Source organism: Balaenoptera acutorostrata, chromosome 13 (assembly GCF_949987535.1).
Source record: "Balaenoptera acutorostrata chromosome 13, mBalAcu1.1, whole genome shotgun sequence".
NCBI lineage: Eukaryota > Metazoa > Chordata > Mammalia > Artiodactyla > Balaenopteridae > Balaenoptera > Balaenoptera acutorostrata.
Genome location: NC_080076.1, coordinates 50,439,582 through 50,466,942, shown reverse-complemented (window position 1 = coordinate 50,466,942; position 27,361 = coordinate 50,439,582). Strand labels below are relative to the sequence as shown.

General features: G+C 36.4%; 1 protein-coding gene across 2 annotated transcripts in view; it reads left to right on the top strand.

Annotated features, from left to right (window-relative positions):
* The window catches only part of TAF4B (TATA-box binding protein associated factor 4b), a 117,272-nt gene that overhangs the window by 12,350 nt on the left and 77,561 nt on the right, over nt 1–27,361 (top strand). The window contains exons 2-9 of one of the 2 annotated variants that reach the window (XM_007197576.2): nt 359–504; nt 2,012–2,119; nt 7,562–7,723; nt 7,831–7,953; nt 9,808–9,897; nt 12,502–13,116; nt 21,626–21,761; nt 22,437–22,539. In XM_007197576.2, coding sequence (XP_007197638.2) covers nt 359–504; nt 2,012–2,119; nt 7,562–7,723; nt 7,831–7,953; nt 9,808–9,897; nt 12,502–13,116; nt 21,626–21,761; nt 22,437–22,539 — 1,483 coding nt within the window. The remainder of the gene's footprint in view (nt 1–358; nt 505–2,011; nt 2,120–7,561; nt 7,724–7,830; nt 7,954–9,807; nt 9,898–12,501; nt 13,117–21,625; nt 21,762–22,436; nt 22,540–27,361) is intronic. The other variant, XM_007197577.2, reaches the window with a different exon arrangement.

Sequence of the window (27,361 nt, the reverse complement as noted above, 5' to 3'; positions counted from 1 at the left end):
GGCTATTTGGGGTCTATTTGGGGGTTTTCTATTCTATTCCATTGGTCAGTTTGTGTAGTCTTGTGCTGTTACCAAACCGTCTTACTGTAGCATTATAAATAGTTTGATGTCATGAGGAAAAGTGTTTTGCCTTCTTCAGGAGTATCTTGTTAATACGTTTAGACTTTTAATATTTTAAATAGCTTTGAATGACAACATTTTTTCCATATTATATATCTTAATTAGTAGACGTGGAATTCAGTATGTACTAACTAATCACTTATTCAGAACATTTTACAGCACTGAAAGAAGTGGGAGAACAATATGTGATGATTATACTTCATTTATTAGCTCACATTTTGTTTTCTTTTAACTATAGGAACAGTTTTGATCAAAAGTAACAGTGGTCAGTTGATGTTGGTATCTCCTCAGCAAGCTGTAACAAGAACTGAGACCACAAGTAACATAACTTCAAGGCCAGCTGTACCAACGAATACTCAAACAGTCAAAATCTGTACAATGCAGGTAATATACATTAAAGTTTTTTTCATCCTCCTTAGTTTTCCAGCAGTTATCTTCATATAAATGTGTATGTATTTGCCAGTAAAAATAGTAGAAGAGATGATTCTGCTCGACTTTTTGAATTAAGCTACTTTCTTTGAATACGTTAATTTAATCTAGGTGTTTGGTTTTGTTGTTTGGCAAAATTAATAAGTTAATCTTCGTACTCAAAGATTTTGTTGTCCTCAAGGGGATGTTCAAAGGGCTATGTGCATCTCTAAACGGGAAAAAAATAGCCATTCTGCTTCAATTTTAATTTGTGGTAAAACATTAACACTACAATTTATAGTATTTTTTATCCATATCATATAGGAATTACCTTTAAAAAAATTAGAAATCTGCTGTAATATTTCATTAACTTGGCGTTGTTAGAAGATGATTTATTTTACATACGTGATCATCTTTCTAGGTAACTAAAGTTTATCCTGTGTGTGCCAGAGTTAAAAAAATATATTTTTATGGGCATCTTTCTTTGGTTAAACAGAAAATGTGGAATGTAGTATAGTATTTTCTTGATGAAGCAGGCTCATCCTAATAAAAAGTTTCCTTGTATTCTGTGGTAATATCATTCTTTGCCAGTTTCCCCCAACCCACTCTCTCATAATTTGATTCTAGGTTCTCAGCCAGTCATTTTCTCTATTTCAGTATCTGTCAATGATAGCTGCTCCTTCCCTTTCTTGTTTGCTATGTGTTGAGGAGATAGGCTAGCAGACTTTTGTTTAAAATCGTGTATTAAATAAGAGTCTAAGGGGGAGGGTCAAGATAGAGGTAGAAGATTAAGAGATACAAACTACTATATATAAAATAAATCAGCTACAAGGATATATTGTACAACACAGGGAATATAGACAATCTTTTATAATAACTATAAATGGAGTATAACCTTTAAGAATTGTGAATTGACATGTTGTAAACCTGAAACTTATATAATACTGTACATCAACTATACTTCAATAAAGAAAAATGATAATTATGTGATATGACATAGATGTTAGCTAATGTTATGGTGGGAATCACACTGCAATATATAATTATATCAAATCACATTGTACACCTTAAATTTACGCAATGTTATATGTCAATTATATCACAAAAAATGAAGTTTAATTAAAGTTATTTTTTAAAAAAGACTAAAAGGATACCAGCAATAGAAATGACCAAAAAAAAAAAAAAAAAGTATCTATATGTTTTCTGTGTGAGCCAAAGAGTAAAATGCAATATTTTAATGCAGAAATACTGTGATATTTATCTGTTTAATCAGTTGCCTCTTCAGGAATAAGAAATGAGTGTCAACTGGCCAATTGACCAGTTAGGTTAATAGTAGAAAATATGCATAAAATTCATGAGGTTATAAAACCAGTTATAACAAAGAAGTTTGCTGTGGTAAAGTGTTTTGATGTTTGCCATAGTACCGATTAATTGTAAATTACTAATGCTGATGACTCTGTACTATCTCCCCCTCCCCCCCAAGAATTCTAGTTCTCAGTTAATCAAGAAGGTGGCAGTGGCGCCTGTTAAACAACTGGCACAAGTAGGAACTACTGTGGTAACCACTGTTCCGAAGCCTTCCCCAGTGCAAGTAAGTTGTGACTTGTGGCCGTGTGCGCACTGGTCATTTTCTCATCTTTCGTTATTATTTATTGTTAGCTATTTCCTGAAGAGAGCGATTCAGTGATATATGAGGACACTTATTAAACTGGGAATTGTTGGAAGTATGGGAAACACAGGATGAACATGGTGTATATTCTTGGACTATCAGATTTATTCGAATGTATTAAATTAATACAAATGCATCTAATGTTCATGTGTCACAGTGTCTAGAAGCAGGTGCTGGGACAGAATTTTGGTGTATGAGATATTTCTTAGGGATTGATACCTGTGGAAGGGAAGGAGAGTAAGAGTTTGAACTAGATGCAGGTCCAATAAAGCCTCAGCCAACCTGATGGAGAGCTTTGGAGCAACTGTGGCCCGTCAGAATTGTCCCACTGTGTGCCAACACGGTTGGGTGAGCCATAATTTCCCCTCTGTGATCAGTCATTGGATGTGGACTCTCCAGGGAGAGTTGTGCTCATGGGCAGGTAATTCTCTGTAGCTGAAGCAGACTCTGAAGGAGCTGACAATTGTCGTCTGTCTAAATAGCATTCCCAACAGCTAGGAGAGCACAAATCTCTCTTTGTGATGGTGTATCACAGTCTACTCCTTGAATTGCTGGCATCTACTTCCTCATATGTGTTGGAAACCAGCTCTCCTTGGATTTCAATAGGTTTCTTCCTTGGAGAAGCAAAGAAGAGGAGGTTAGTAGGATGAACTACAGTCCCCACTGCTGCAGCTGATACCATCATTTCCTCCTCCACCATCCATTCTAGATTCCTCCCACACTCAACTACCAACTCTTCTGGGTCTTAACTGGTAGTGTGATCAGACTTCTATCCCTGACGGATCCAAGGTCCAAATTGCCAGTCTTTTGAGGCGAGAGTTGTGTCACTTGTCCATTTATCATCACCATTGGGCAAGGAAATACCAAGAGGCACTTAAGTGGATCGCCTGGATTCACTGCATAAACTCCTCTTGGCCTTCATTGTGTAAAAGCTACCCTACCTATTCCAGTTGTCAGGTTAGTTACCCCTGTCATGATAATGACTCTTCTCTATCCTGTTGGTCCCTGGACACAGGGACCCTGAAGTGTCCAAGAGGCAGCCATGGTGTCTAGTTTATAGGGACTCTTGCTGTGTTCTTTGGTGAAAGTGTGCCCACTGTGGGCAGGAATGGGAAGCACAGGATCCCCCAGTGGGTCTTTGGGAGTAATGATAAGTGGATCCGTTCATCCTTCTACTCTTTGATTCCTTGGTTCTTCATATATTTGTCCTGTTGGGGACATAGTACCATATAGAATTTTTTGATTCAGTGAGTATGCACTAAGTCTTAGAAGATGGAGGATGGAGTTCCATCTTCATAGAGTATTGTCTCTGAGTTTGCACTTCACCTGTGTTTTCTGCACGCTGTTCTAATACTTTACTAGGCAGGCAGCTTCTGGATCATGCCATATATGATATAATCAGTGGATCCCATAGTCATGGGACCACTGTTGTACTTCCTTTGCTGTATAGAAGATACATCTTCTTGAAGCATGTTATGTGAAATCCCATGCTGTGGATCAAACATGGTGTTTGGTGTTTCAGAATTACTTAACCATATTACTTCCTCTAACAGAGATGGTGATCAGTGAACCTGATTTTAAACATAGTTTTTGTTGTTGTTGTTTTGTTTTTGTTGTTTTCTTTGCTAATAATGACTACCATTTATTGAGCACTTAATGTGTTGGACACTTTTTAAGTGCTTTACATCCCTCATCTCATTTCATTTCATCCTGTGACTATTCTGTAAGGAAGTATTATCTCTATTTTATGTATGTGAAAATCGGTTTAGAGAAGTTAAGAAATTTGCATGATTTCTGCTAATATGTAGCAAAGGGGGCATTTGAACCAAGGTCTCTATCTGACTCTGGAAACTCTATTCTTAATGACCTCTGTGCTGATTGTCTCAAACTCTAGGTTCCACCTCCCCCCCCGCCCCCCTGCCCTTAGGTTATTCTAGGGAGATCACTGGGCCAAAGGGTATGAATTTAGGCCTACTGATAGCCGCTATGTGTTGTAAGAAATAATTATGTTTCTTAAAATGGGATTTTTTTTTTTGATCAGTCAAATGTGGACACCAAATAACACCACAGGAAGGTGTATGAAAGTGAAAGAGACTTCCTATACTGACAGGTCCTAGAAGAGGTCCTGCACGACATGCAGGGGGCCATATGGGAGGAGCACCCGGGGCAGGCGCAACCAAACAAGTGGGGATCTGAGAGAGAATGAGGACATGGGGGCAAGTGCCTTTGTTGAGGGTTGGTATGGAGTACACAAGCAAAAGACGTGAGGGGATTTCATTGGCGTGTTTGAATGTCATTATGTCACAGTTGGGAGAGCAGAAAGAGAACTTGTGGCAGGGACCAGCCTTATCACACTGGTGCACCTGGTCACCTGGGCAAGGCGTTCACAGCCTGTTTGTGGGGATGTTGAGGCACCAGAAAAATATGAAGTTTGAAGAATTTACAATACAGTTATTTTATGAAAGGGGTTTCAACTTCCACAGTATTTTGAGTAAATCAATTTTTTTATTGTATCTATTTATTAAAGATTTAGTACATATAGTTGTACTAAAATGGTATATATGTGTTGTTTAATTCTTTTCCTTGGGTTATTTTTCCATATATATGTCTACAATAGCTATTTCCATGCAGGGTGTGTATAACTTTTCTTAATTTAGATTGATGCATATTTTAAGCTGAGTTGCTCCTTAGTGGTAGGCTAAGGCAGTAGAAATTTATCAGTGAAGTTAGTGAATAATTTCTTTTTTTTTTTGATTAATTAATTAATTTATTTATTTTTGGCTGTGTTGGGTCTTCGTTTCTGTGCGAGGGCTTTCTCTAGTTGTGGCAAAAGTGGGGGCCACTCTTCATCACGGTGCGCGGGCCTCTCACTATCGCGGCCTCTCTTGTTGCGGAGCACAGGCTCCAGACGCGCAGGCTCAGTAGTTGTGGATCACGGGCCTAGTTGCTCCGCGGCATGTGGGATCTTCCCAGACCAGGGCTCGAACCCGTGTCCCCTGCATTAGCAGGCAGATTCTCAACCACTGCGCCACCAGGGAAGCCCAGTGAATAATTTCTGTGTCCACTTTGAGAGGTAAAGCATCTCAGTTTTAGACATTTCTTGGAAATAAGGAGCTAGAACTTGGATGACTCTCCTTAAAAGGCAATTTAGTCTGTTAAATTTGTATACAATTAATTTCACTGACTCTTGTGTATTAATATAGCTGATTTTCACAATTTACTTCACATATACCCCAGGTCTTTTCTCTCCTGTCCCCTATACATGCCTAATCAGTGCCAGTGCTGTCTTGCAAAGCATGGAAATAGCGTTGCCTGGTCTAGAATATTGAGATTTATGATTGAGTTTAAAACAGTCCATCCATTACTGCAGTGTGATTATATACATAGAGTAAGACCAGGATTGTGTATTTCTCCATGCCTCTTAAGAGTTGCAGGTATCTGGTAAGGTACAGGTAGTAGCTATATTAGAAAGAGTTATGAAGGACAAATTTTGTGCTGGAGACAATAAAATATTGACAAGGAAAGTAGGAGTGCCACAAATCCTTCTTCTACTCACAAAAAATAGGACTTTTTTCCTGAGCTCACATTTCGTTGGGCCTTATTTTGCTTCATAAGGAAGAGGGACAGTACTCCCCTGAGGAACCCCTCCGATCAGTCCTGCGAGGTAATCATAGTCAACAGCTAAAGTTTGACATTACTTTCTTAAATATAGTAGTACAGAGAATTAATGGTAGAGTATAAAACATACTCACTGAAAAAAGAGTATGTGTTTACTGTACATAAACCTAAAAATGTTTATTAGAAGATCTCCAAAAGGATTCAGAGGGAACTGTACAGTACTTGTCCTTGAAGAGCAGGACTAGGGATAGACTAAGAAAGAGACTTCATTTTCATTGTTGTCTTTGAGATCTGTTAATATTTAATAAAACTACTAATTTAGGTATGATTTTTAATTTTACCTTTTTTGCTTAACATTTCATAAGTTTTCATCTTCATCATTAATCAGTGTTTTAAATTTCTTTCCCATTTTTTTACCCCCAAAACATTCTTGTCTAATATATGCTTCAGTCTTTCTAAAGTGGACATTTTTGATGTATATTTGAATTCACTTATATTGATTGTTGCAGAAAGAAATTTTCTTGAGGGTAATAGCAACCTGACCTTTTTGTGTTTTATGCCTGTAGAACACAAGTATTTAAATTAAAATGATGGTGCAGTGTTCAGTTTTCTGTGTGAATTGTAAATACTGTTCTCTCCCCCACCCTCAAACTTTACTCATGTTCTGTAACTTTTAGTGTTTGTCTTTAAAGTAAGATTGTTGCTTTATCTCAATCTGGTTGTCTAAATTATTACCCAATTTGTGATTTCTTATATTAAACTTTTTATCCTGCAGGTGGTGCTATAATCACACCTCATTTAATAGAGGCTAGAAGAAACAACCGAAATTCTTTTCAGTGTGAAAATAAGATAATCACATTTTGTAATATTTGTTATTACAAATTACAAATCTATTACTGCTTTTCTAATAGTCTACATAAAAGCAGCTTATCTGAATATGAGACGATCAGTAGATCTCTCAGATTTATACTTAATAAAAAGCAGGGGCTTCCCTGGTGGTGAAGTGGTTGAGAGTCTGCCTGCTAATGCAGGGGACACGGGTTCGAGCCCTGGTCTGGGAGGATCCCGCATGCCGCGGAGCAGTTGGGCCCGTGAGCCACAGCTGCTGAGCCTGTGCATCTGGAGCCTGTGCTCGGCAGTGAGAGGGGCCGCGACGATGAGAGGCCCGCGCACCGCGATGAAGAGTGGCCCCCGCTCGCCGCAGCTGGAGAAAGCCCTCGCACAGAAATGAAGATCCGGCACAGCTAAAAATAAATAAATAAATAAATAAATAAATTTAAAATTACAAAAAAATGATAATAATAATAAAAAAAGCAGAATATTATAAAATAAGAAATTCTATATTTTCATACAAAAACTTACTATTTCAAATTTTTTTGGAGAAGTATTAATAATATTTGAGGACTACGTGCTTGGCACCGTTTTTTAAAAACAATCCCAGGATAGTAGGTACCATCACTGTCCTTGTTTTTTACAAACAGGAATCAGAGGGTTAGCAGGATAAAGTAACTTGCCTGAGGTCAACACTTGGGTGTCAATGATAAATAGGTAGGTAGGTGAGAATGAAACCCAGAGCTGCCAGAGTCCAGAGCTGGTAAATGGTGTTACATTGCCTTAGCCTAGTAGAGCATAATATAAAACCAAGGATGTCAAGATCCATTTGTAGTCTTAAGTGTGAAATGAGGCACTCGCCATGATGCATATCCTAGTAATACATATCTCGATATCTACCGCTTTTACTTTCAGTCTGTGGCTGTGCCAACCAGTGTTGTCACAGTGACCCCTGCGAAGCCGTTGAATACTGTGGCTACCCTGAAGCCTTCAAGTTTGGGAGCGCCACCCACCCCCTCAAGTGAGCCCAGTCTCACAGCAGAGAACTCAGCCACTGCTCAGACTAACCTTTCTCCGGTAAAGCTCTCCCTTGTACCTTACATAAATAGAACTCTTTACAAATTTTCTTCAAGTATATTTTCTAGCTAACGTTTGTGAGTGTTTGTTTATACTTCTATATTTAGACGATGCTAGAAAATGTGAAGAAATGTAAGAACTTCCTCGCAATGTTAATAAAACTAGCGTGTAGCGGATCACAGTCCCCGGAGATGGGGCAGAATGTGAAGAAGTTGGTGGAACAACTTTTGGTAAGTTGGGACTGTAAAAGCTCTATAAGCAGCCATAGAACATGTTTTAAATGAGAAATAAATATTTTTAAATGAGGTTTATCTTAAATGTATTTTTGGATAACCTTTGCTTTTGCTTATTGAAAGCTTTGTAATGATTATAAATCTTAGACTAGTAAATCTAGTCTATACAGTCGTCCCTCAGTATCCATGGGGGTTGGTTCCAGGACCTGCCGAGGATACCAAAATCCACGGATGGTCAAGTCCCATAGTTGGCCCTCCCTATCTGTGGGTTCCACATCTGTGGAGTCAACCAACTGCGAATTGTAAATATAGTACTACACCAGTCCTTAGTTGGTTGAATCTGCTCATGCAAAATGTGGGGATACAAAGGGCCGACTGTATTACTTTATGTTTGCTAGTCTTGCTTCACTTAGCCTAAAAAGCGCTTTGGAGAGAAGGTTGACTACTTGGTCAAATAAAAACTTATAAGTATTTGGAAACTATTTGGCCTCATGAAAAGAGGTGGTTGGAAAAGTATTTTAAGAGCTTTTCTCCCGATTGTTATGGATATTCTTTAGAGTCCACTGGTTTATCTTGTACCCTGAATGGATCTTTCACCCAAATGTAACAGCTCACATTTGGTCATCTGGAAAATAATTGGTTCACTGAGCTGTATAGATCTTCCAAATGTTGACAGATTTGTTATTTAAGATATCAAACAATCATACTTGTAATCTAACAATCGCATCAGAAAATTTTTTCAGTACAGGGAAGCTATCAAGCTCAGGATTGTGGTTACAAATTTTCCAAAATTCTAATTTTGGCTTGAGAGCTCTGATTTTTATCATTAGCAACAAAAACCATCAGTTGTTTTCGTTACAGTGACAGGCTTGGTTCGTTTGTTTGTTTTTTGAGAGAGTGTCTCTCAAAATACCCCAATGTGAATAACCACAGCTGGTTTGATATTCTTTCCAGTAAATGCAAGAAAAGCAGCTAGCCCAGCTAGCAACTCAATCACAAGGTGCTTTTCCTTGAGTATCTTACTTTGGTCTACTGTATGTATGGTTCCCATTAGGTTGCACACAATATTTTAAAAAGATGTCTACTGAAGGGTTAAGATTTAGTAAAATTAAATTTTACTGTTTTATGAAGGACATTTTAAAGTGGAACTGGCTCTGTTTTTTTTACCACACATGCATAGCAATGCAGAGTATGACGACAACTATTTAAATTTGTTATCATTGCCTTTCTTGCCAGAAGTTGCTTTTGTACCATCAGTGCAAATCTCAGCACAGTGAAAAAGGCCAAAAAACGATTAGTATTAATGTGAAAATAATTTAGACCTCATAGACCCCTGCAGTGTTTAGAGTCCAAGCCAGTATGGAAGGGTTCCTAAGTCCTTTGGAACAACAGCATATCTATTATTGTGGCCTTGTAATAAAATACAGTCTAACCTCAGTTAAAGTAATTTAAAAATTGAGAAAGGAAAACAAAAAAAATCTAAGGCCCCCACACCAAATAACTTCCAATTTCCTACCCTAAGAAGTGTAGGACTCCTGTGTCTTTACTTCTTAATTGTTCTTGACAGACTGTGGTACTATCACCTTATCCAGTCAGCCAGCTCTTCTCTCACTTTGCTTACTGGGATCTTAAAAAATAATAATAATAATCTCTTCATTGTATTCTGTATGAAAAAACATCTCTATGTTTATTCATTTTGTAGGGGATGTGAAAAAACCACTCCCATTTAATGATAGACTTTGACTTTATCACTGTTCCAAGTTTGCTATGTCTACAATCATGAATCACAGACTTTTCCTCTTGTAAAATATTTGTAGACCTAAAAGTGTTTTTCTTTCTTCCATTCCTCAGGATGCAAAAATTGAAGCAGAAGAATTTACTAGACAACTGTATGTTGAACTCAAGTCTTCACCTCAGCCTCACCTAGTTCCTTTCCTTAAGGTAGAGTTATGTGTTACTTTGAAGAAATAGTTTGGATTGGATTACTTTAAAGTAATTTAAAATCTGAATATTTCAATATGGCAGCAATTTAATGTGAAGATAGTAACAGTAGAAGAAATCTCTCAGGGCTGTTGTAATCTGTAAAGCACATTCATAATTCATATTCTTTGCGTTGGAACACATTGAGAAAACAGAAGTAACATTCATGAACATAACTTAATGATTATATTATTTGATGCTTGTATTCTCAAAGATTCTTAACTTTAAAAAAAAAAGTGTCTCTGCTTTGTCCTGCTGAGTCTTATTCTCTTAGAAATAGTAAACCACATGGTACCAAATTTAGTGTGAAAGCTATTATTTTTTTTTTTTGGAGAGGGGAAGCTATTATTTTTAAAAACTAATTTATATTGTTAGTAGGCACACTCTTCTCTAAGATTTATTGAATTAAGTAGATTTTGATGGAGAACAATAACTTTGATAACAAGAGCTTTGTTTGGCAGGCTGAAAAAATATATTCCTTTTGGATATTTTGAAGCTGAAAAGGAATTGAATTGAAATTTATAAAGTTATTAAAGACCTGAGATTTTAGTGAACCAAAAACTCATCCCGTATATTTTGAAATAATGGAACGAAGAGTTGCCTTTAGAAAAATTTGGCTTAATTGTCTAGGGGAGATGAAAGACACTTCCTAGAGGAAGACTCCTTTTGATGCCTCATGAAAGAAGAGTGGGAAAGGAGATGGGGCACCACATTTTCAGAAGGTTATTAAAATAATTGGAAATTGTCCCTAGGAGGCTGACCATGTTGATTAGGAAGTTGCCAATCATGTGATATAAAATGTGGCTAAAAAACTGAGAATGTTTTAGCCAGGGAAGACTTAGTCTGGGGAAGGGAAGATTGAAGGGTCAGCGCAGTACTGAACATCAAATGACTAGAGCCCTGTTTTCAGGTGACCCTCTTGATTGAGAAGTTAGCTGCAGTTCTTCTTGGGTCCCTTTCAATGTAAAAGTTCTGTGAGCTGTAGGTGCTCTACGTGACACTGACAACTCTGTTTAGTGTATCTATGTTTCATACTCACTGGAGACACTGTGGGGGAGAAGGAGGGAAATAAGAAAGTACCTACTATGTGTTCTGTGCTTTGCTGGCTACTTCACTTATAATTTGCATTGTTTGGACTTAATTTTCATATCAGTCTTTTCACAATAGGTGGTAGATGGTATAGTATTTTCCATTTTGGAGATGAGAAAATTGTTTAAATTGACTTAACTTTTGATCAAACACACAGGTCTAGAATTTAGCCTGACTCTACTGGCTATGTAACACTCCCTTGAAGTTACTAAATATTACCATTAAGTATTTGCATTTTGTATCAGTTTTCTAAGGACTATTATTAAGCCTTATGTTTTTTTCTTGAGAATATTTTTTTCACATCCTTGAGAGCTCTGGAGGTTGAATGTTGCATAGGGATAAGGGATTCGGCATTTGGACTTAACTCAGGCCAGGTGATCAAGAGATAATTTAACATACGTGTTTTTATTGTTGTCTCTTTAAGTCTTATTACTTTAACATTTCTTTCCAGTTGTGTTTTTCTCAGGTCTCCCCCATCTTAGATTTCTTGCTTAAATTTAATTAATCAGATCACTTCATTTGTTTATGTATTTCCAAAGCAGCTTGTTTTCTACCATTTTTAAAGTTTGGGAAAAGAGCGTGAAAGACTTTTTGTTTCTTTCCTTTGATACTATTTATAGATATATATAATTGCAAACCATCAGATTAAAATTTTCTCAGTCTTTTTAAATAAAAAAAGTAAAAGAAGTAACTAGAAGGAAAGGGAAGAGAAGCAATAGTTCTCATTTGCTTCTTAAGTAAAGGCAATCTGACTGAATTTAAGTATCAAGACAAGGAAATCTTCCAAAACAGCCCATGAATTCGCTGAAAGATAACCTACTAACCACCTCCTTTTTCATCTTTTTTTCTTACTCAAAAACAAAAGTAGATAAAAACCCCAGGGATGAAAAGGCCGAACCTTCTCCTTTTTAGGTTAAGCTGTTTTTATTTTTTTAGCAAGATACAAAGGTAGACTCCAGCTTAAAATCCAGTCAGAAAATATTCTAGCTCAATTAAGGAAATTGACCTTAATTGACCTGTTTCTATTAATTTTATTTTGATGTGAAGACTGTTTCTACTCAAAGTTTGGAAGTTATTTAACAAAAACTTTTTTTTTTAGATTCTGCTGTCCTGTAAACAAACTTGTAGATACTGAAGTTATGGGTGATCTATTATGGGGTTTAGATAAATACAAATAAGTAGGATACAGTGTTTTATTTTACCAAATTAACATTTGATACCAAATTAATACTGAGGTATATAAAATAAGTTTAATACTTAGACATAATAATTATGAATTGAAAAATGAAGCACTTTGGGGCTTTAAATTGTATCCTGGATATTGACAGAATGTAAATGATTGATAACAGATTTCCTCAACTGAAACGTTGGTATATTTTTAATTTTATGTTGTAAAGATATGACATTCAAAGTAGTTCTATTTTACTAGAGCTCATTTATTTAGTTATCAGTGTTTTATTTGTCCTCTGTTTCTAGAAAAGTGTGATTGCCTTACGACAACTGATGCCTAACTCCCAGAGCTTTATTCAGCAGTGTGTTCAGCAGACTTCTAGCGAGGTGTTCATTGCTACCTGTACCACAGCAGTAATGCCTTCTCCTGTGGTGACAACAGCAGTTTCCTCAATCCAGCCTGAAAAGCCCATCATTGGTTCTGAAGCAGCAACATCTGGAACTGTGTCAGTGCAAACTCTGAATCCACTTGCTCCAGGGGGAGCAAAAACTGGAGTTGTGACACTTCATTCTGTGGGTCCAGCTGCTGTGCCAGGAGGAACAACAGCTGGAACTGTTGTGCTTCAGACTCCAAAACCGCTAGTGACATCTCTGCAGAACACAGTGACAGCAGTCTCACTTCAGCCTGAAAAGCCAGTTGTCTCTGGGACAGCAGTGACACTGGCCCTCCCCTCGGTAACTTTTGGAGAAACCTCAGCAGCAGCTGTCTGTCTTCCGTCTGTGAAACCTGTTGTTACTTCTGCTGGGACCGCATCTGACAAGCCTGTCATTGGCACTCCAGTCCAAATCAAGCTTGCACAGTCGGGCCCCGTGCTTACACAACCAGCCAGCATTCCACAGGCAGTTAAAGTCAAACAACTAGTGAGTAACATTTCATTTCTTCCTCCATTTCTTCTTTTGAAAATTTCAGACATTCAGAAAACTGGCAAGACTAGTAAAATGAACCCCTGTGTACCCTTGACCAAGGTTGACCAGTTGTTAACGTTGTACCATGTTTGCTTTGTCTCTCCCCCCTCTATTCACATACACAAACACACACGTAATTTTTTCCTGAACCATTTAAGAGTTGGTTGCAGAAATTGACTTTGTGCCATTAAGTACTGTGTATCTCTTAAGGAAAAGGATTTTTTTTTAGCATAACTGCAAACGTACTTATTATCACACATGGGTAGTTAATATTGGCACAATATTTCCAGTTGTCCCAACAATGTCCTTAATAGCTAATTTTTTTTCTGATGTTGTTTCTAGTAAAGAATTGCATATTACACTTACTTGTCATTTTTTTTTTTTTTCAGGCTCCGTTAATGTAGAACAGTTCTCAGCCTTTTGTAGTTGTTCATTTTGTTGTAATATTTTAAGTGCCTGGGCTAGTTGTTTTGCAGAGTGTCCTTTATTTTGTTTTGTCTAATCATTTCCTCAAGACTAGATTCAGATTAAATATTTTTGGTAAGGTTATTACATAGGTGATATTATGGTAACATTTCTTTTAAAAATGTGCTGAGGGAAGAGAGAAGTGAGGGGAGTAGAGGAGTAAGAAGTTGTGTTTCTTCCTAAACCCTATAGATTGGGAAGTTCTTGGGTGGAAGAAACCTGAAATTTTAGCTGTTTATCTGTTAGTGTTTAGATCTACTTCACTCAAGACACGTTTTATCGGAAGACTGAAAGTATTGTTAACCTGTGGAAGATAGTACATGGTGAATTAATTAAAAATCGTGTTTTTTTAAGTAAAGTTCTCCCCTACCTTATACTGTGACAGAACTGTTCTTTTGATTTTTGGTGATTGCCCTTGTTCTTCTTTGAAAACCTTCATGTTAAAGGCTGTGTTTTGAATCTCTTTGTTTTAGTTTTTTCTGCTTTTTGGAACAGTAAAATCTAAGTAAACTTCCCAGCCTTGTATACATGATCAGGAGAAGACATTAGTATCTGTGAATGATTGTCTTTGAGGCAGAGGGCAAGCTTTAGGTGTAGAATGAAAGAGGAAAGATCAGTTTGGACAATAGTCAAACTCTTGGGTAGGTGGGAAGTAATAATCATTTCCTGGGCGTTGATCTTTTTTCATCCCTTCCTACTCTGCGTCTGATTTTATTTTATTTATTTTATTTATGGCTGTGCTGGGTCTTCGTTTCTGTGCGAGGGCTTTCTCTAGTTGCGGCAAGCGGGGGCCACTCTTCATCGCGGTGTGCGGGCCTCTCACTATCACGGCCTCTCTTGTGGCGGAGCACAGGCTCCAGACGCGCAGGCTCAGTAATTGTGGCTCACGGGCCCAGTTGCTCTGTGGCACGGGGGATCCTCCCAGACCAGGGCTTGAACCCGTGTCCCCTGCATTGGCAGGCAGACTCTCAACCACTGCACCACCAGGGAAGCCCAGAAGCAGTGATTCTTAAACATCGATCTGAGTAGCCAGGTTTGGGAACCATTGGAACTGTAATTGCCCTGGTGAAAGGTCTCTTTTGGTAGCACTTAAGAGTATTGAAATCCTCTTTATGGGTCATAGCTGATTCTTGAATAAATGCTAATCTTTATTGAAAATCTATAGCATATCCACCCCTAAGTGAAATAATACTTTATAGCTACATAGAGTCTTAAAACGTGTCTTGTATGCAGTATGGATTTTGAAATAATTTTGATGAAGACAAGGCAGGGAGAAAACTAAGAATCCCAGAAATTGTAAGGGACCTATCCACTGGCACTCAACAAGTAATAGATCTCAGCCTAGAACCCAGCGTCTTTCCCATTAGATTCTGGCACTTATGGCAAGAACTTCTAGGTTTCTAGAGGGTCCTGAAATGGAAAACTGTCAGGTAATAACATCTTGACAGCATTTACATTTTATAGGCTTACCTTGTTATACATTAGAAACAGTTTCAATCAAGAAAAACATGTAACAAAATCCACTGGTAAATTTTAGGGTTTAAACTTCCTGCTTTCATTCTTAAAAGAATGGGGAATATATTTTCCTTGTGAATTCTGTTTTCTTGTTTGGCCTTTGTTTCAATTTTAGTCAACAAATTTGATGTCAGTATTCATACCTTCCTGTTTAAAATGGCAGAAACAGAGCAGCTAGACACTGAAGATGCATTGTAATCTGTTTTATAACAGATTTTTACCTGGGGCACAAAACAACATAAGCTGTTCTTTCTGTATGGTAATGCCACAGAGAGGATTGAACTAGGACGTTCTTTCAAATCAGCTAATTTAGAAAATTAATGTTACTTAAGTTTGAATTAGTATTACTCAAGTAATTTAAGAATATCATCAGTGAGTTCATTATAAACCATAGTCCAGTTTAATCCTAGGTCTGAGTGAGGAGGAAAACACTCCGGGTGCTAGAAACATAAGAAAGTATTCAATGCAGCTTGTAAGAAATATGGTAAATAATTATTTAAAATACGAGAATTGCCACGCTAGATCAAATCTGTGGTCCATGTAACTCAGGATGCAACCTCCAAAAGTGGTCTGAACAGTAGAAGTATGGCTGTGTTTTTCTTTCTTTCTTTCTTTTTTTAATAAATTTATTTATTTATTTATTTTTGGGTGTGTTGGGTCTTCATTTCTGTGCGAGGGCTTTCTCCAGTTCCGGCGAGCGGGGGCCACTCTTCATCGCGGTGCGCGGGCCTCTCACTGTCGCGGCCTCTCTTGTTGCGGAGCACAAGCTCCAGACGCGCAGGCTCAGTTGTTGTGGCTCACGGGCCCAGCTGCTCCGCGGCATGTGGGATCTTCCCAGACCAGGGCTCGAACCCGTGTCCCCTGCATTGGCAGGCAGATTCTTAACCACTGCGCCACCAGGGAAGCCCTGTGTTTTTCAACGTTAGGTATAAAATTTGTGTGATTTATTTCCTTTAATAATCATGAATTTAAAAATCCCTGTTAATACTTTATCTTTTTCTAGCTTGTACTAGTTTTCCTGAAGAGTTTGTATAGGTTTCCTGCCTTCTTGATAAGATGTTTTAAATATCACACTTTCAAGGTATGAGAATCCTCTTAATCTACCATTGCAGAGTTTAGATTTTGTACAGTTATTATTTTATGAAGTATATGTTTTCATTCCAGATTAAAGAGACCCTCCTCCCAATTTTTTAAAAAAAAATTTAGATTTATGACCACATGTTCTTTTCTATCTCATGGATTTTTGTATGTTGCCCTCTGGGGATCCGCTAAAGTTCTCATCAAGTAAATTAGCTAAGATTGTTCACACTTTCTTTAGGTGTAAATTTTTCATTTTGTACCAGTAGTTTAACATAATGCTTTGGATATCTTGGTCCTCAAATGCTTGAATTATTGAAATATGGACTAACCAGTAGTTCCCGGATTTCATCTAAGAATCTAATTCTTTTAAATAATTAATCTTATTGGTTGTCTACCAATTCTGGCATAGCAGCTATTATAGGATGTTATATAGTACAACTAAGCAGAGCTTGGCATTTTTACCTTTTTTAAAAAGTTAATGAAAGAGAGTGGATGAATTGGATTAGAGTCTACCAATGGTGGATAGATAATAAGTAGAAGCTTTCAGGAGTTTTGATGCTTAAAAGTTTTCCTTAGGATATTTGTGAAAAAATTATTTTACACATAATTGAGCAAAAGCTAAATTTAATTTAAATTAAACATTGCCATAGTAATTCAGTTTAAATGTAATTAGAAAAGTTAATTTAATTTAAAAGAGCTAAATTTTAATGTCTCATCATTTTTTAAATTAAATTTTGATAAATTTTAATAACTAATTTTAACACAAAAAATTAATAAGCTTCTCAAATCTGCATGTGTGAACAAAAATCATGAATGAGAAAGGAAATTCAAAATTCTGGGTTTCTGGTTTTAGAAAAAAGGTGTATAGTTTTAGAGAGTAAACTGAATACTGTTACTCTTAGTAATCATGTGCGTGTGTGTGTGTGTGTGTAAAATCTTTAAAAAAAAATTTTATTTGGAGATAGGGCAGGAAGTTGTAGTATTATCATAGATATTTTCCTTATTTCAGATATGTATTTCCCCAGGTGACTGACTATTACTTGCATTTCTTTCTTAACAGAATTGTAGACATTTGATAAGTCAGTGACCAAGTACGTTCAACAATCATTCTCCAGCTATTACTGTTTTGCGGATATAAGAGAAAAACAACTAATTATCAGTATATTATTAATGTGGTAATTTTCAGTTTCATTGAAGTAAAACTGATCTCCTAAAATAAATTGACCCAGAATATTAGAAAAAATTGGTTGTTGTTGCATCATATTTTTGTCTCATACCTAATTATTTTGAAGTAGGGAATCATTAAAGAATTTCAAAATACACATTTTTATATGAAATGCTCTGTGAGGCTTAACTCTGCTGATTGTCTCTGACTTCACTTCTCACTGAAGAAGGAGAAATATTTTCAAGGTATAAATTTCAGTCTCTGAGTGTGCTGGTGGCCAGTATTTTTGTTAAAGAAGTTGAAATTAAAATTGAGTAGGAAACAAAACAAAGATTATTGCTTTATTGGGTCAAGTAGTTCACTGTCAGTTTCATATTGGACTGATCTACTAAGATCCAGACTTAAGTAATCAGTTTGTCTTTTTTTTCTTCTTAGCATGCTGTTAAGAGTGACAGGAGAGGTAGAATTCAGTTGTTGATTGTCAAATAGGACTAATGAAAGATTTGGTAAAGAGGCTGAATCCAAGTAAGGCCTACTACCCTTTATTTTCCATATATAATCAGGAGTTGCATCGAAAAATCTTCATGGACTATAATTTAGTCAGGGTTTATATAGTATTAATATATAGGTTGATTAATGCCAGTTCATTTAAATTTAATTGAAGAATATATTTTTTTAGGGTTTAGTTTGGTGAGGATACATTAGAATTTATGGAAAATAAACTATTTAGAGACAATATTTACAGTGTGTATGTTGTCTTATTTTTGCCTTATTCAAGAAAATGTTTTATTATGAAAATTTCCAAACATAGCAAAGTTGAAGTTTATAGTGAACACCCATATACCAACCACCTAGATTCTACTATTTACAGTTACTATACTTGATTTATCCACCCATCAATCTTAATTTTTGATACTGATTTCAAAAGTTTCTTCCTAAAAAATTAAACATTAATTTTAATGCATGCATATCATTAACTACCAATCAATATTTGTTTACTCTTTTCTTCTTTTTAGCTAAAATATATATTCAGTGATGTGCACAGATTTTAAATGTAACGTTGGATAAGTTTTGACAATGCTTACCTCTGTGTAACTCAAACCCTTTCAAGATATGGAGTGTTACCATCACCTTGCAGTTCCCTTTTGTCCCTTCCCAGTCAGTCCCCACCTGTGTACCTCCAGAAGCAATGACTCCCACAGATTAGTTTTGCTTGTTGTTAAAGTTCATATAAATCATCATACAAATAAGCACATTTAAACTTTTTAACAGAAATTTATAGGTTCTCGATTTGAAGCAGCATTTACTGATTTCTGTAAAAGCTGGTAATAAAGAATTCATTTGGGCAAATTTTAAAAAGTGGTTAGAAGGCCCTTTGAAAAAACAGCATATTCTGAGGTTGCCAGCATTGAATTTTAATCTAGATTGGGCATGGCAAATACATTTCAACTCTCATTATAGGATTTTACTGGACCTCTGTGTTAAGAAAGATTCTAAGGCTGCATGTGGGTGTATAGAAGTGGTGGTATTTAGTGGTGTATGCTTGTCCCAGAGTATGAGTAGTGGCACAGGAACCACACATTGGCTGTTCCTAAGAAATAGTGGCAACTAACATGTATTTCCTGACTTTTTTTTGGGGGGGGTGGCCACGCTGCGCAGCTTGCGAGGTCTTAGTTCCCCAACCAGGGATTGAACCCAGGCCCTCGGCAGTGAAAGCACAGAGTCCTAACCACTGGACCACCAGGGATTCCCTATTTCTTGACTTTTTATACTACAGTTTTTGTTCATTTGGGGCCCTATGTTTTCTAGAACTCAACCTCAGTGAGTGTGTGCCAGTAATCACATATTGAATATTATATAAAAATTAGAGGAGGTATTACCGTTTAGTAGCTTTGTGTGCATTTACTACTTGAGTTATTTAGAGCTAAGTATTTGATTGCTGTGTATTTATGAACAGAGGAGTTGGTGGGGTCGAAATATAGAGAAAGCAGAGTGTGAAGGGTGTTCTCATCTACTAGTTTAATCTGTACTTGTGTTTGTTTGCTTCCTTTCCTTATGGAATTTAAGAACAGTTCCATGTCAGATATTCCAGATCATAGTTAATGTAAAAATCATAATTAATGTAAAAAAAAAAAAAGCTGTCACCTGAAGAATATTGTGTAGCTCTAGACCTGCAGTTTCTATAAACTATAGAACATTTAATTATGTTAACATCCTAGTAAAACATCAGAACTTGACTTGTCAAGAGAAAAAGCTAAGGTATGTACTATTTACTCTTCTTCTTTTCTAGTGTTTTTTTTGGAGGGAAAATAAATAAAGGACATGTTTTAAAAAATATAATAGCTCTTTGTTTTGCTTGCCAAGTAGGAGCAGATATATCATCTTTGGGCCAATTTCCATCTCTCTAATTTCAGTCTCCATAAGATGCCTAATATTGTGGTCTAAAAATGGTACTTTCTTTGAAAGAAGACTACTGAACTGTTTTATACTTTCTCACTCATGGTATTTTATTTTGTTCAGCAAGTGTGCAGGAATATACTGCACATATGATACCAAGTGTATTAGGTACACTTGGTAGCATACATCCTCACTGGTACATCCTCATTAGGATGAGGAATGATGGGTATCCAGGATTGTTAAATCAGTTGGCACATTTGCCTCCTGCTCCCTGCATGAACTTGCCCTGGAGTGGGCTGTAGGCTGAGCCACACACATCCCTGGCCTGGGAGCCCTCCTGCAGGCACCAAGGCTTGCCTTCCCCAGCTTGTTCTGTGCTAGGGCCACACGCTGATGCTGGGGTCTCTTGGCCTCCATGCCCCCACCCCTCCTCGCAGGACCCCAGGAGGCATAGAGCCTCCTTCCACCTCAGGGGCTGGTCTCTAGGCTGTTACTTTTTTAAAATATTTTTGAGTACCCATCAAAAATGGTATGAAGACTAACTCATAAACAAATATCTAATAACATTTTATTACTATCTTTTGTAATTAAAATACTGAAAAGAATACCAAATAAAAGATATCAAGGAAGAAAATATGAACAATAGGGAGGTATGCCAGAATTGTTAGGAGTGTTTCTGTTTTCTTTTGAGTTTCAATCTGAATGCATAAATGGGACTCTGAATGTGTATTACTTTGTAGAATTTAAATCTGTTTCCTAGGACTTTACAATACATATAAGTATGATCTCAACTGAAATACATCAGTGTTTTCAAGAGTTGTTTATCTCTTTCAAGAGTCTCTTCTCATAGAATCATGGCAATTGAATTATTCCAACTTGTATTTTTTCTCTAGGAACATTTGTTCCTATAAGATTATTTGTTGGGACATTTTGGATTTCTTGTAAGTTACTTTTGTTTAGTAATATGCACTAGACAATTTTATTTATAAAAAATTGGAGTATAGAATAAATTATACCTCCAGAATTCCATTTTGAAGTCTACCTCCTAGATCAATTTATATTAGCCATATATGAGTTTGAGGACTTATAAATAGTTCGCTCTCAATAGCTGTCTCAAATACATGGTGACTGATTTTTTTCTTTGAAGTGAAAAAATGAAACTCTGCTATTCTGTTTTTTCTTCTTTGAAGCTAAAAACAAGGCCCTGCTATTACTTTAATTTCTCTTCCTTTATCCCCAACCCTCACCCTCTGGACTTCTTGAACTGTTATCTTGGAGAATGCCTTTAGCATTGTTATCTTTCAGACACTTTTAAAAAAACAACCGATTGCAAGTCATCATCTTCTAGAGGTATATTTTGAAATATTTATGGATAAAAAGATATATCTGGGATTTGCTTTAAAATAATTGAGAGTGGGGAGAAGTGGGTAAGGATATAGATGAAATAAAATTGGTCAAGAATTAATCATTGTTGAAGCTGGGTAATAATGGTATAGGTGGTTTCATTTTATTGTTCCCTCTGCTTTTGTATGTGTTTGAAATTTTCTGTGTTAAGTTAAAAGATGAAAATAGAGTCTATTTGGAGATTTAAATTGAGCAGAATATAAATTTGAATTACACTCTGAAAATTATAGTGTGAGATAGTCATGTTTTTCACTTTTGAGTAAGATAATTTTGCTACATACAAATTTAAATTTTAAGTAGGCTTTCTTGTTATGCTACGATAAAGGTATACTTAGTTAGGTGAGCCTAATCATTTGTTCTGTTGTTACAATTGAAAGCTTGTTCTTTCCTAAAGCAGCTCTAGTTGAATGACTGTATTAATAATTCTCATTGTTTCAGGTAGTCCAGCAGCCTTCAGGAGGCCTTGCAAAACAAGTGACCACACTTTCCCATTCCTCAGCATTGACCATCCAGAAATCTGGACAGAAGAAGGTGACAGTGAGCACTGCAGTACCTACCAGTCAGTTTCCTCAAGGTAGACCCTGGCTCATCCCTACCCCATCACCTTGGGTTTGGAACATGATGGGTTTCCGTACTTCTCTTTTGCACTGTTAAGAGAAGAGAGATTTCTTTTAAGTTGAGACCTGTGAGAGAAGACTGAAAGATAACTTTATTATATTCTTTGTACATAGCCACTTTTTAAGGGTGTATGTTGTTTTAGATTAAAGAAGCACCACTCATGGTGTTTTGTAACTAGATAAAACAATCTACTAGTAAATAAAGTACTTTTTTTAACTTCTAAAATTTGCTATTGTCTTATTTCTTTTTAAAATGTGCTTCTTTCCCTACGTTTGGAAGTCAGTCTTACAAATAAAAGAGGTTTTATGTATTTTTTAAATCTACCAATATAAAGGATATATTATTAACATGTTTCTGTCACCTTTTCTGTATAATATTTTTATAATGCTGGTAATTCTCTAGCCAATTTGAGGACCATATAAAAAGAAATGGGAGCGGTCTTAATTTTACGATTTCTTGTGCAGGGAATAAATTCATTGTCATGTTTGAATTTAAACATAGTTCTAGGGCAGCTTGAAATTTTCTTTGATTATTCTATATGCATTAAAAATGACTTGTCCTGAATTTTTCCTAATGTAGTGTGATTGCTTTTTTTAAATTTTACCTTTTCTTTCTTCTTTTGTTTTTATAGCTTCCATTCTAAAGCAAATTACCCTGCCAGGAAATAAAGTTCTGTCACTTCAATCATCTATTCAGAAAAACAAAATAAAAGAGAATGGAACAACATCCTTCAGGTAAAGAAATTAAATAGTTAAAACTTGGTCTGGTTTAAGAAATTAATATTTTTTAAACAACAGAAAAGGGATGACAGAATAATACTTATATAAAATAAATTTAATGATGCCTTTTTAAAAAGCTAACAGTACTTTATTGAGTATAATTTATAAGCAGTAAAGTACACAAATCTTAAATGTAGAGCTCAATGAATTTTGACAAACATATGCGTGTGTAATCATAATTCAGACCAAGATGCTGAACATATCCATCATCTTTATGCTCCTTTCAAATCAATGACTTCCAACCCTTGCCTTTGGCAGCCACTGTTCTTATGTCCATCACCATAGATCATTTTTGTCCATTCTTGAACTTTACATAAATGGAAAATTACATTATCTACTCTTTTGCATTTGACTTTTTTCACTCAGCATTTTTTTGAGATTTATCTACATCATTTTGATTATTAGAAGATTGTTCTTTTGTACTGGTGAGCAGTATTCATTGTCTGAATGTAAATTTGTTTATCCGTTTTCCTGTTGATGGACATTGGGTTGTTCCCAGTTTCTTAATGATTCTATATAAAGTTGCTGTAAACATTTACATACAGATTTTTATGTGAACATAGGTTTCATTTCTCTGTAGTAAATATCTAAGAGTATTATTGCTGGGTCATTAGGTAAGTATGTGTTTTACTATTTAAGAAACTACCAAAGTTGTTTACCAAAGGGACTGTACCATTTTGCATTCCCACCAGCAGTGATGAGAGTTCCAGTTGCACTCCAACGCTGTCAGTACTTGTTATTGCCAATTCTTTTGATTTTTACTATTCCAGTAAGTGTATAGTGGTTGTTATTATTGTCATTTTAATTTGCACTTTCCTAATGACTTAAGATGTTGAGCATCTGTTCTTATGCTTATTTGCTATCCTTATACTATCTTCTTTGGTGAAGTGTGTATTCAGATCTTTTGCCCATTTTTCCTTTGGGTTTTTTTTTTCTTATGATTGAGTTTTTAGAGTTCATTATATATTCAAGATCCAAGTCCTTTGTTACATAGTGATTAGGAAGTATTTTCTTTGTGGTGTATTTTATCATTCTTTTACCAGTGTCTTTCACAGAGCAAAAGTTTTTAATTTTGCTTAAGTCTAGTTCATTAATTTTTTCTCTTCTAGGTTATGCTTTTCATGTTTTGTCTAAGAAATGTTTGTGTAACCCAAGGTTTCAAAGATTTTCTTCTATGCTTTGTTCTAGAAGTTTTACAGTCTTATGTTTGTCCTTCTTGGATTGATATTCTTTAATTTCTACCAGTTGATTACTTAAAAATCAGTGTGTGGGTATCCTATTTTCTTTTTTCTCTATCTTCTCCCATTTTTAGTTGCATTATTTGTCACAATTTATAAATATTTGTACATTAGTCCTCCTTCCTCATCCCCACCTGTATTTTAGTTGTAGTTCTACTTTTATATTAAAATGCTCACCTTCAGTCTGTTCTCTGAAGTTTTCCCAGTCATCTCTTGTTTGGATGAAATTAATTGAATGTAGTCCATGCTTTGATCTACCAGGACAACCATTATTTCATCCTTGTGCCTGCCACTAGTTCTCTGGTCTCTCTTCTGCAGTTTTTATTCAGTCTCCTTTTACCGAAAGCCTTTGAGGTGGGGGTGAGTGGGTTGGGAAATTGGTCGCAATAGGACAAGAAAGTATGCACTGGGAACTGTTTTCCTTTTTCACTTATTCTTGTTTTGAAGTTTGGGTATTCTTTGTCTTCAAGTTATGCCGAGGCTGTGTTTCTTGTTGTTCTGTATTGTTTTGGGGAGTAAATGTTGGAAGATGGTGACCTAGGAAGTCATCATTGTCTTCCAGTACAGTGAGTTTTGACAAAAGGCTAAATTCATGTACCCAGTACCTCACTCAAGATACATAGAATACTTTCAATACCTCAGAAGCCTCCTTTGTGAGACTTCCCAGCCAGTCCCCCCATTATACCTTAGGCAGCCACTGATTGGCTTCTTATCATTGTAGATTTGTCTTTCCTGGGGTTTCAAATCAATAGAATCATATAATTTGTATTCTTATGTTTGGTTTCCTTTGCTCAGCATAATGTGTTTGATATACATCCAGTGTTGTTGCATGTATTAGTAATTTGTTGCTTTTCATTGCTGAGTAGTATTCCACTGTATGGGTATACTGCATTTGTTTGTACTGAATTGTTTTGTCTCTTTATCCATTGGTGGACATGCGGGTTGTTTCCAGTTTTTGGCTATTATGAATAAAGCTGCTAGGAACACCTGTTTCCAAGTCTTTGTATGGACATAAGTTTTCCCTTTACTTACATAAAGATATGAATGAAAATGCTGAATCATTTAGTAGGTATATGTTTAACTTTATAAGAAGCTGCCAAACTGTTTTCCTTTGTGGTTGTACCATTTACAGTCCTACCTGCAAAGTATGAGAATTTGTTCCATATCCTTGCTAACAATTGATAAACTGCAGTTTTTAAAGTTTTAACCATTGTAGTTGGTATATGGCTGTACCCTCATTCTTCAGTATCTGCGGTGAGATTGGTTTTAGGACCCATTGCAGATGCTCAAGTTCTAAAGTCTGCCCGGCATATCTGTGGTTCTGCATCCTCGGATTCAGCCAGCTCCAGATCATCTACTACTGTATGTATTTATTGAAAAAAATCTGTGCATGAGTGGACCTGTGCAGTTCAAACCCATGTTGATCAAGATGCTGAGTGTATTTTCATGTCCTTATTGGCCATTTGTGTAGCTCCTTTTGTGAAATGTCTGTTCAAATATGTTGCCCATTTTTAAATTGAGTGATTTTTTCATGCACTTTTTCTTCATCTATTTAAGATGGTCATTCATTTTTTAAATTATACAATGTATTGTGAATTACACTGATTTTTAAAAAAATAGTTTGAATGTTGGTATTCCTGAAGTATTATTATCCTTTTTATATATTGCTGCATTTGATTTGATTAATATTTTAAGGGTTTTATATGTATGTTCATTAGGGATACTGGTATATAGTTTTCTGTTCTTATGGTGTCTTTGCCAGATTTTAGTACTTGGTTATGGTGGTCTCAAAAGAGTTGTACGATGTTTTTCCCTCTCCTTTATTTTAAACCTTTGAGTAGAAATTACATTATTTCTTCCTTAAATATACGAATGAATTTACCCTTGAAACTAAATAGGTCTTTTGTTTTCTTTGGGGGTAAGGTTTTGGGTTTTTTTGGTTTTTTATTATTTGTTTGCTCTGGGTCTTAGTTGCGGCAGGTGGGCTCCTTAGTTGCAGCAGGTGGGCTCCTTAGTTGTGGCTTGTGGGCTCCTTAGTTGTGGCATGCAAACTCTTAGTTGCGGCATGCATGTGGGATCTAGTTCCCTGACCAGGGATCGAACCCGGGCCTCCTGCATTGGGAGCACGGCGTCTTATCCACTGCACCACCAGGGAAGTCCCCTGGGGGAAGGTTTTGATAAGAAAGTCAGTTTCATCTATAAATGATTTTCTATGTCATCTTAATGTCAATCACAGAAAGTTGCATTTTTTAAGGTTTTTATACATTTCATCTTACTTTTAAATTTGTTGAAATGAAAGTGTGCTACTACTTTCTTTTCCTTTTAATATTTGTAGATTCTTTAGGGTAATGTAGTATCATGCTTTTTTTTTTTTTTTTTTTTTTTAAAGCTGCTTTGCCTTTTTTTTTTTTTTTTTTTTTAAGGATTTTCTTTTTAATTAATTAATTTATTTATTTTTGTCTGTATTGGGTCTTCGGTTCGTGCGAGGGCTTTCTCCAGTTGCGGCAAGCGGGGGCCACTCTTCATCGCGGTGCGGGGACCGCTCTTCATCGCGGTGCGCGGGCCTTTCTCCATCGCGGCCCCTCCCGTTGCGGGGCACAGGCTCCAGACGCGCAGGCTCAGCAATTGTGGCTCACGGGCCCAGCTGCTCTGTGGCATGTGGGATCTTCCCAGACCAGGGCTCGAACCCGTGTCCCCTGCATTAGCAGGCAGATTCTCAACCACTGCGCCACCAGGGAAGCCCGCTTTTTTTTTTTTTTAAAGGATTTTGTGTATTTTATCTTAGTTGTTGACTTTTTTGGGCATATAGCTGTTCATTTTATTCCCTTATCCTTTTAATATCGTAAGATTTGTAGTGATACTCTCTTTTCATTGATATGTTTTTTTCAGTTTTGTTTAGTGTTTTTAGAGAGTTAACTTTTGATTTTACTTTTTTTTTAAAATTAATTTATTTTTGGCTGCACTGGGTCTTTGTTGCTGCACACAGGCTTTCTCTAGTTGCGGCGCGTGGGGGCTACTCTTTGTTGGGGTGCACAGGCTTCTCATTGCGGTGGCTTCTCTTGTTGTGGAGCACGGGCTCTAGGCACATGGGCTTCAGTGGTTGTGGCACCCAGGCTCTAGAGCGCAGGCTCAGTAGTTGTGGTGCACGGGCTTAGTTGCTCCCCAGCATGTGGGATCTTCCTGGACCAGGGCTTGAACTCGTGTCCCCTGCATTGGCAGGTGGATTCTTAACCACTGTGCCCCCAGGGAAGCCCAATTTTACTGTTTTTATCTGTTCATCTTTTGTCTGTTTTATTGACTTATAAAAAATATTCCTTTCTTTTCCTTATGTTGGGTTTTAGTTGCTTCTCATTTAAAACTATAAACCCCCTAAGTACTGAGTTAGCATCCAGCCAGTTATAGTGTTTCATTTTCATTTTTATTCATGTCAAAATGTTTTCTCCTCTTCCTTTTATTTAATAGTACAAATATTTGGGGCTTCTCTAGAGATTTTATTCATTTTTTTTCTAACGTAATTTTGTTCTGATCAGAGAATATAC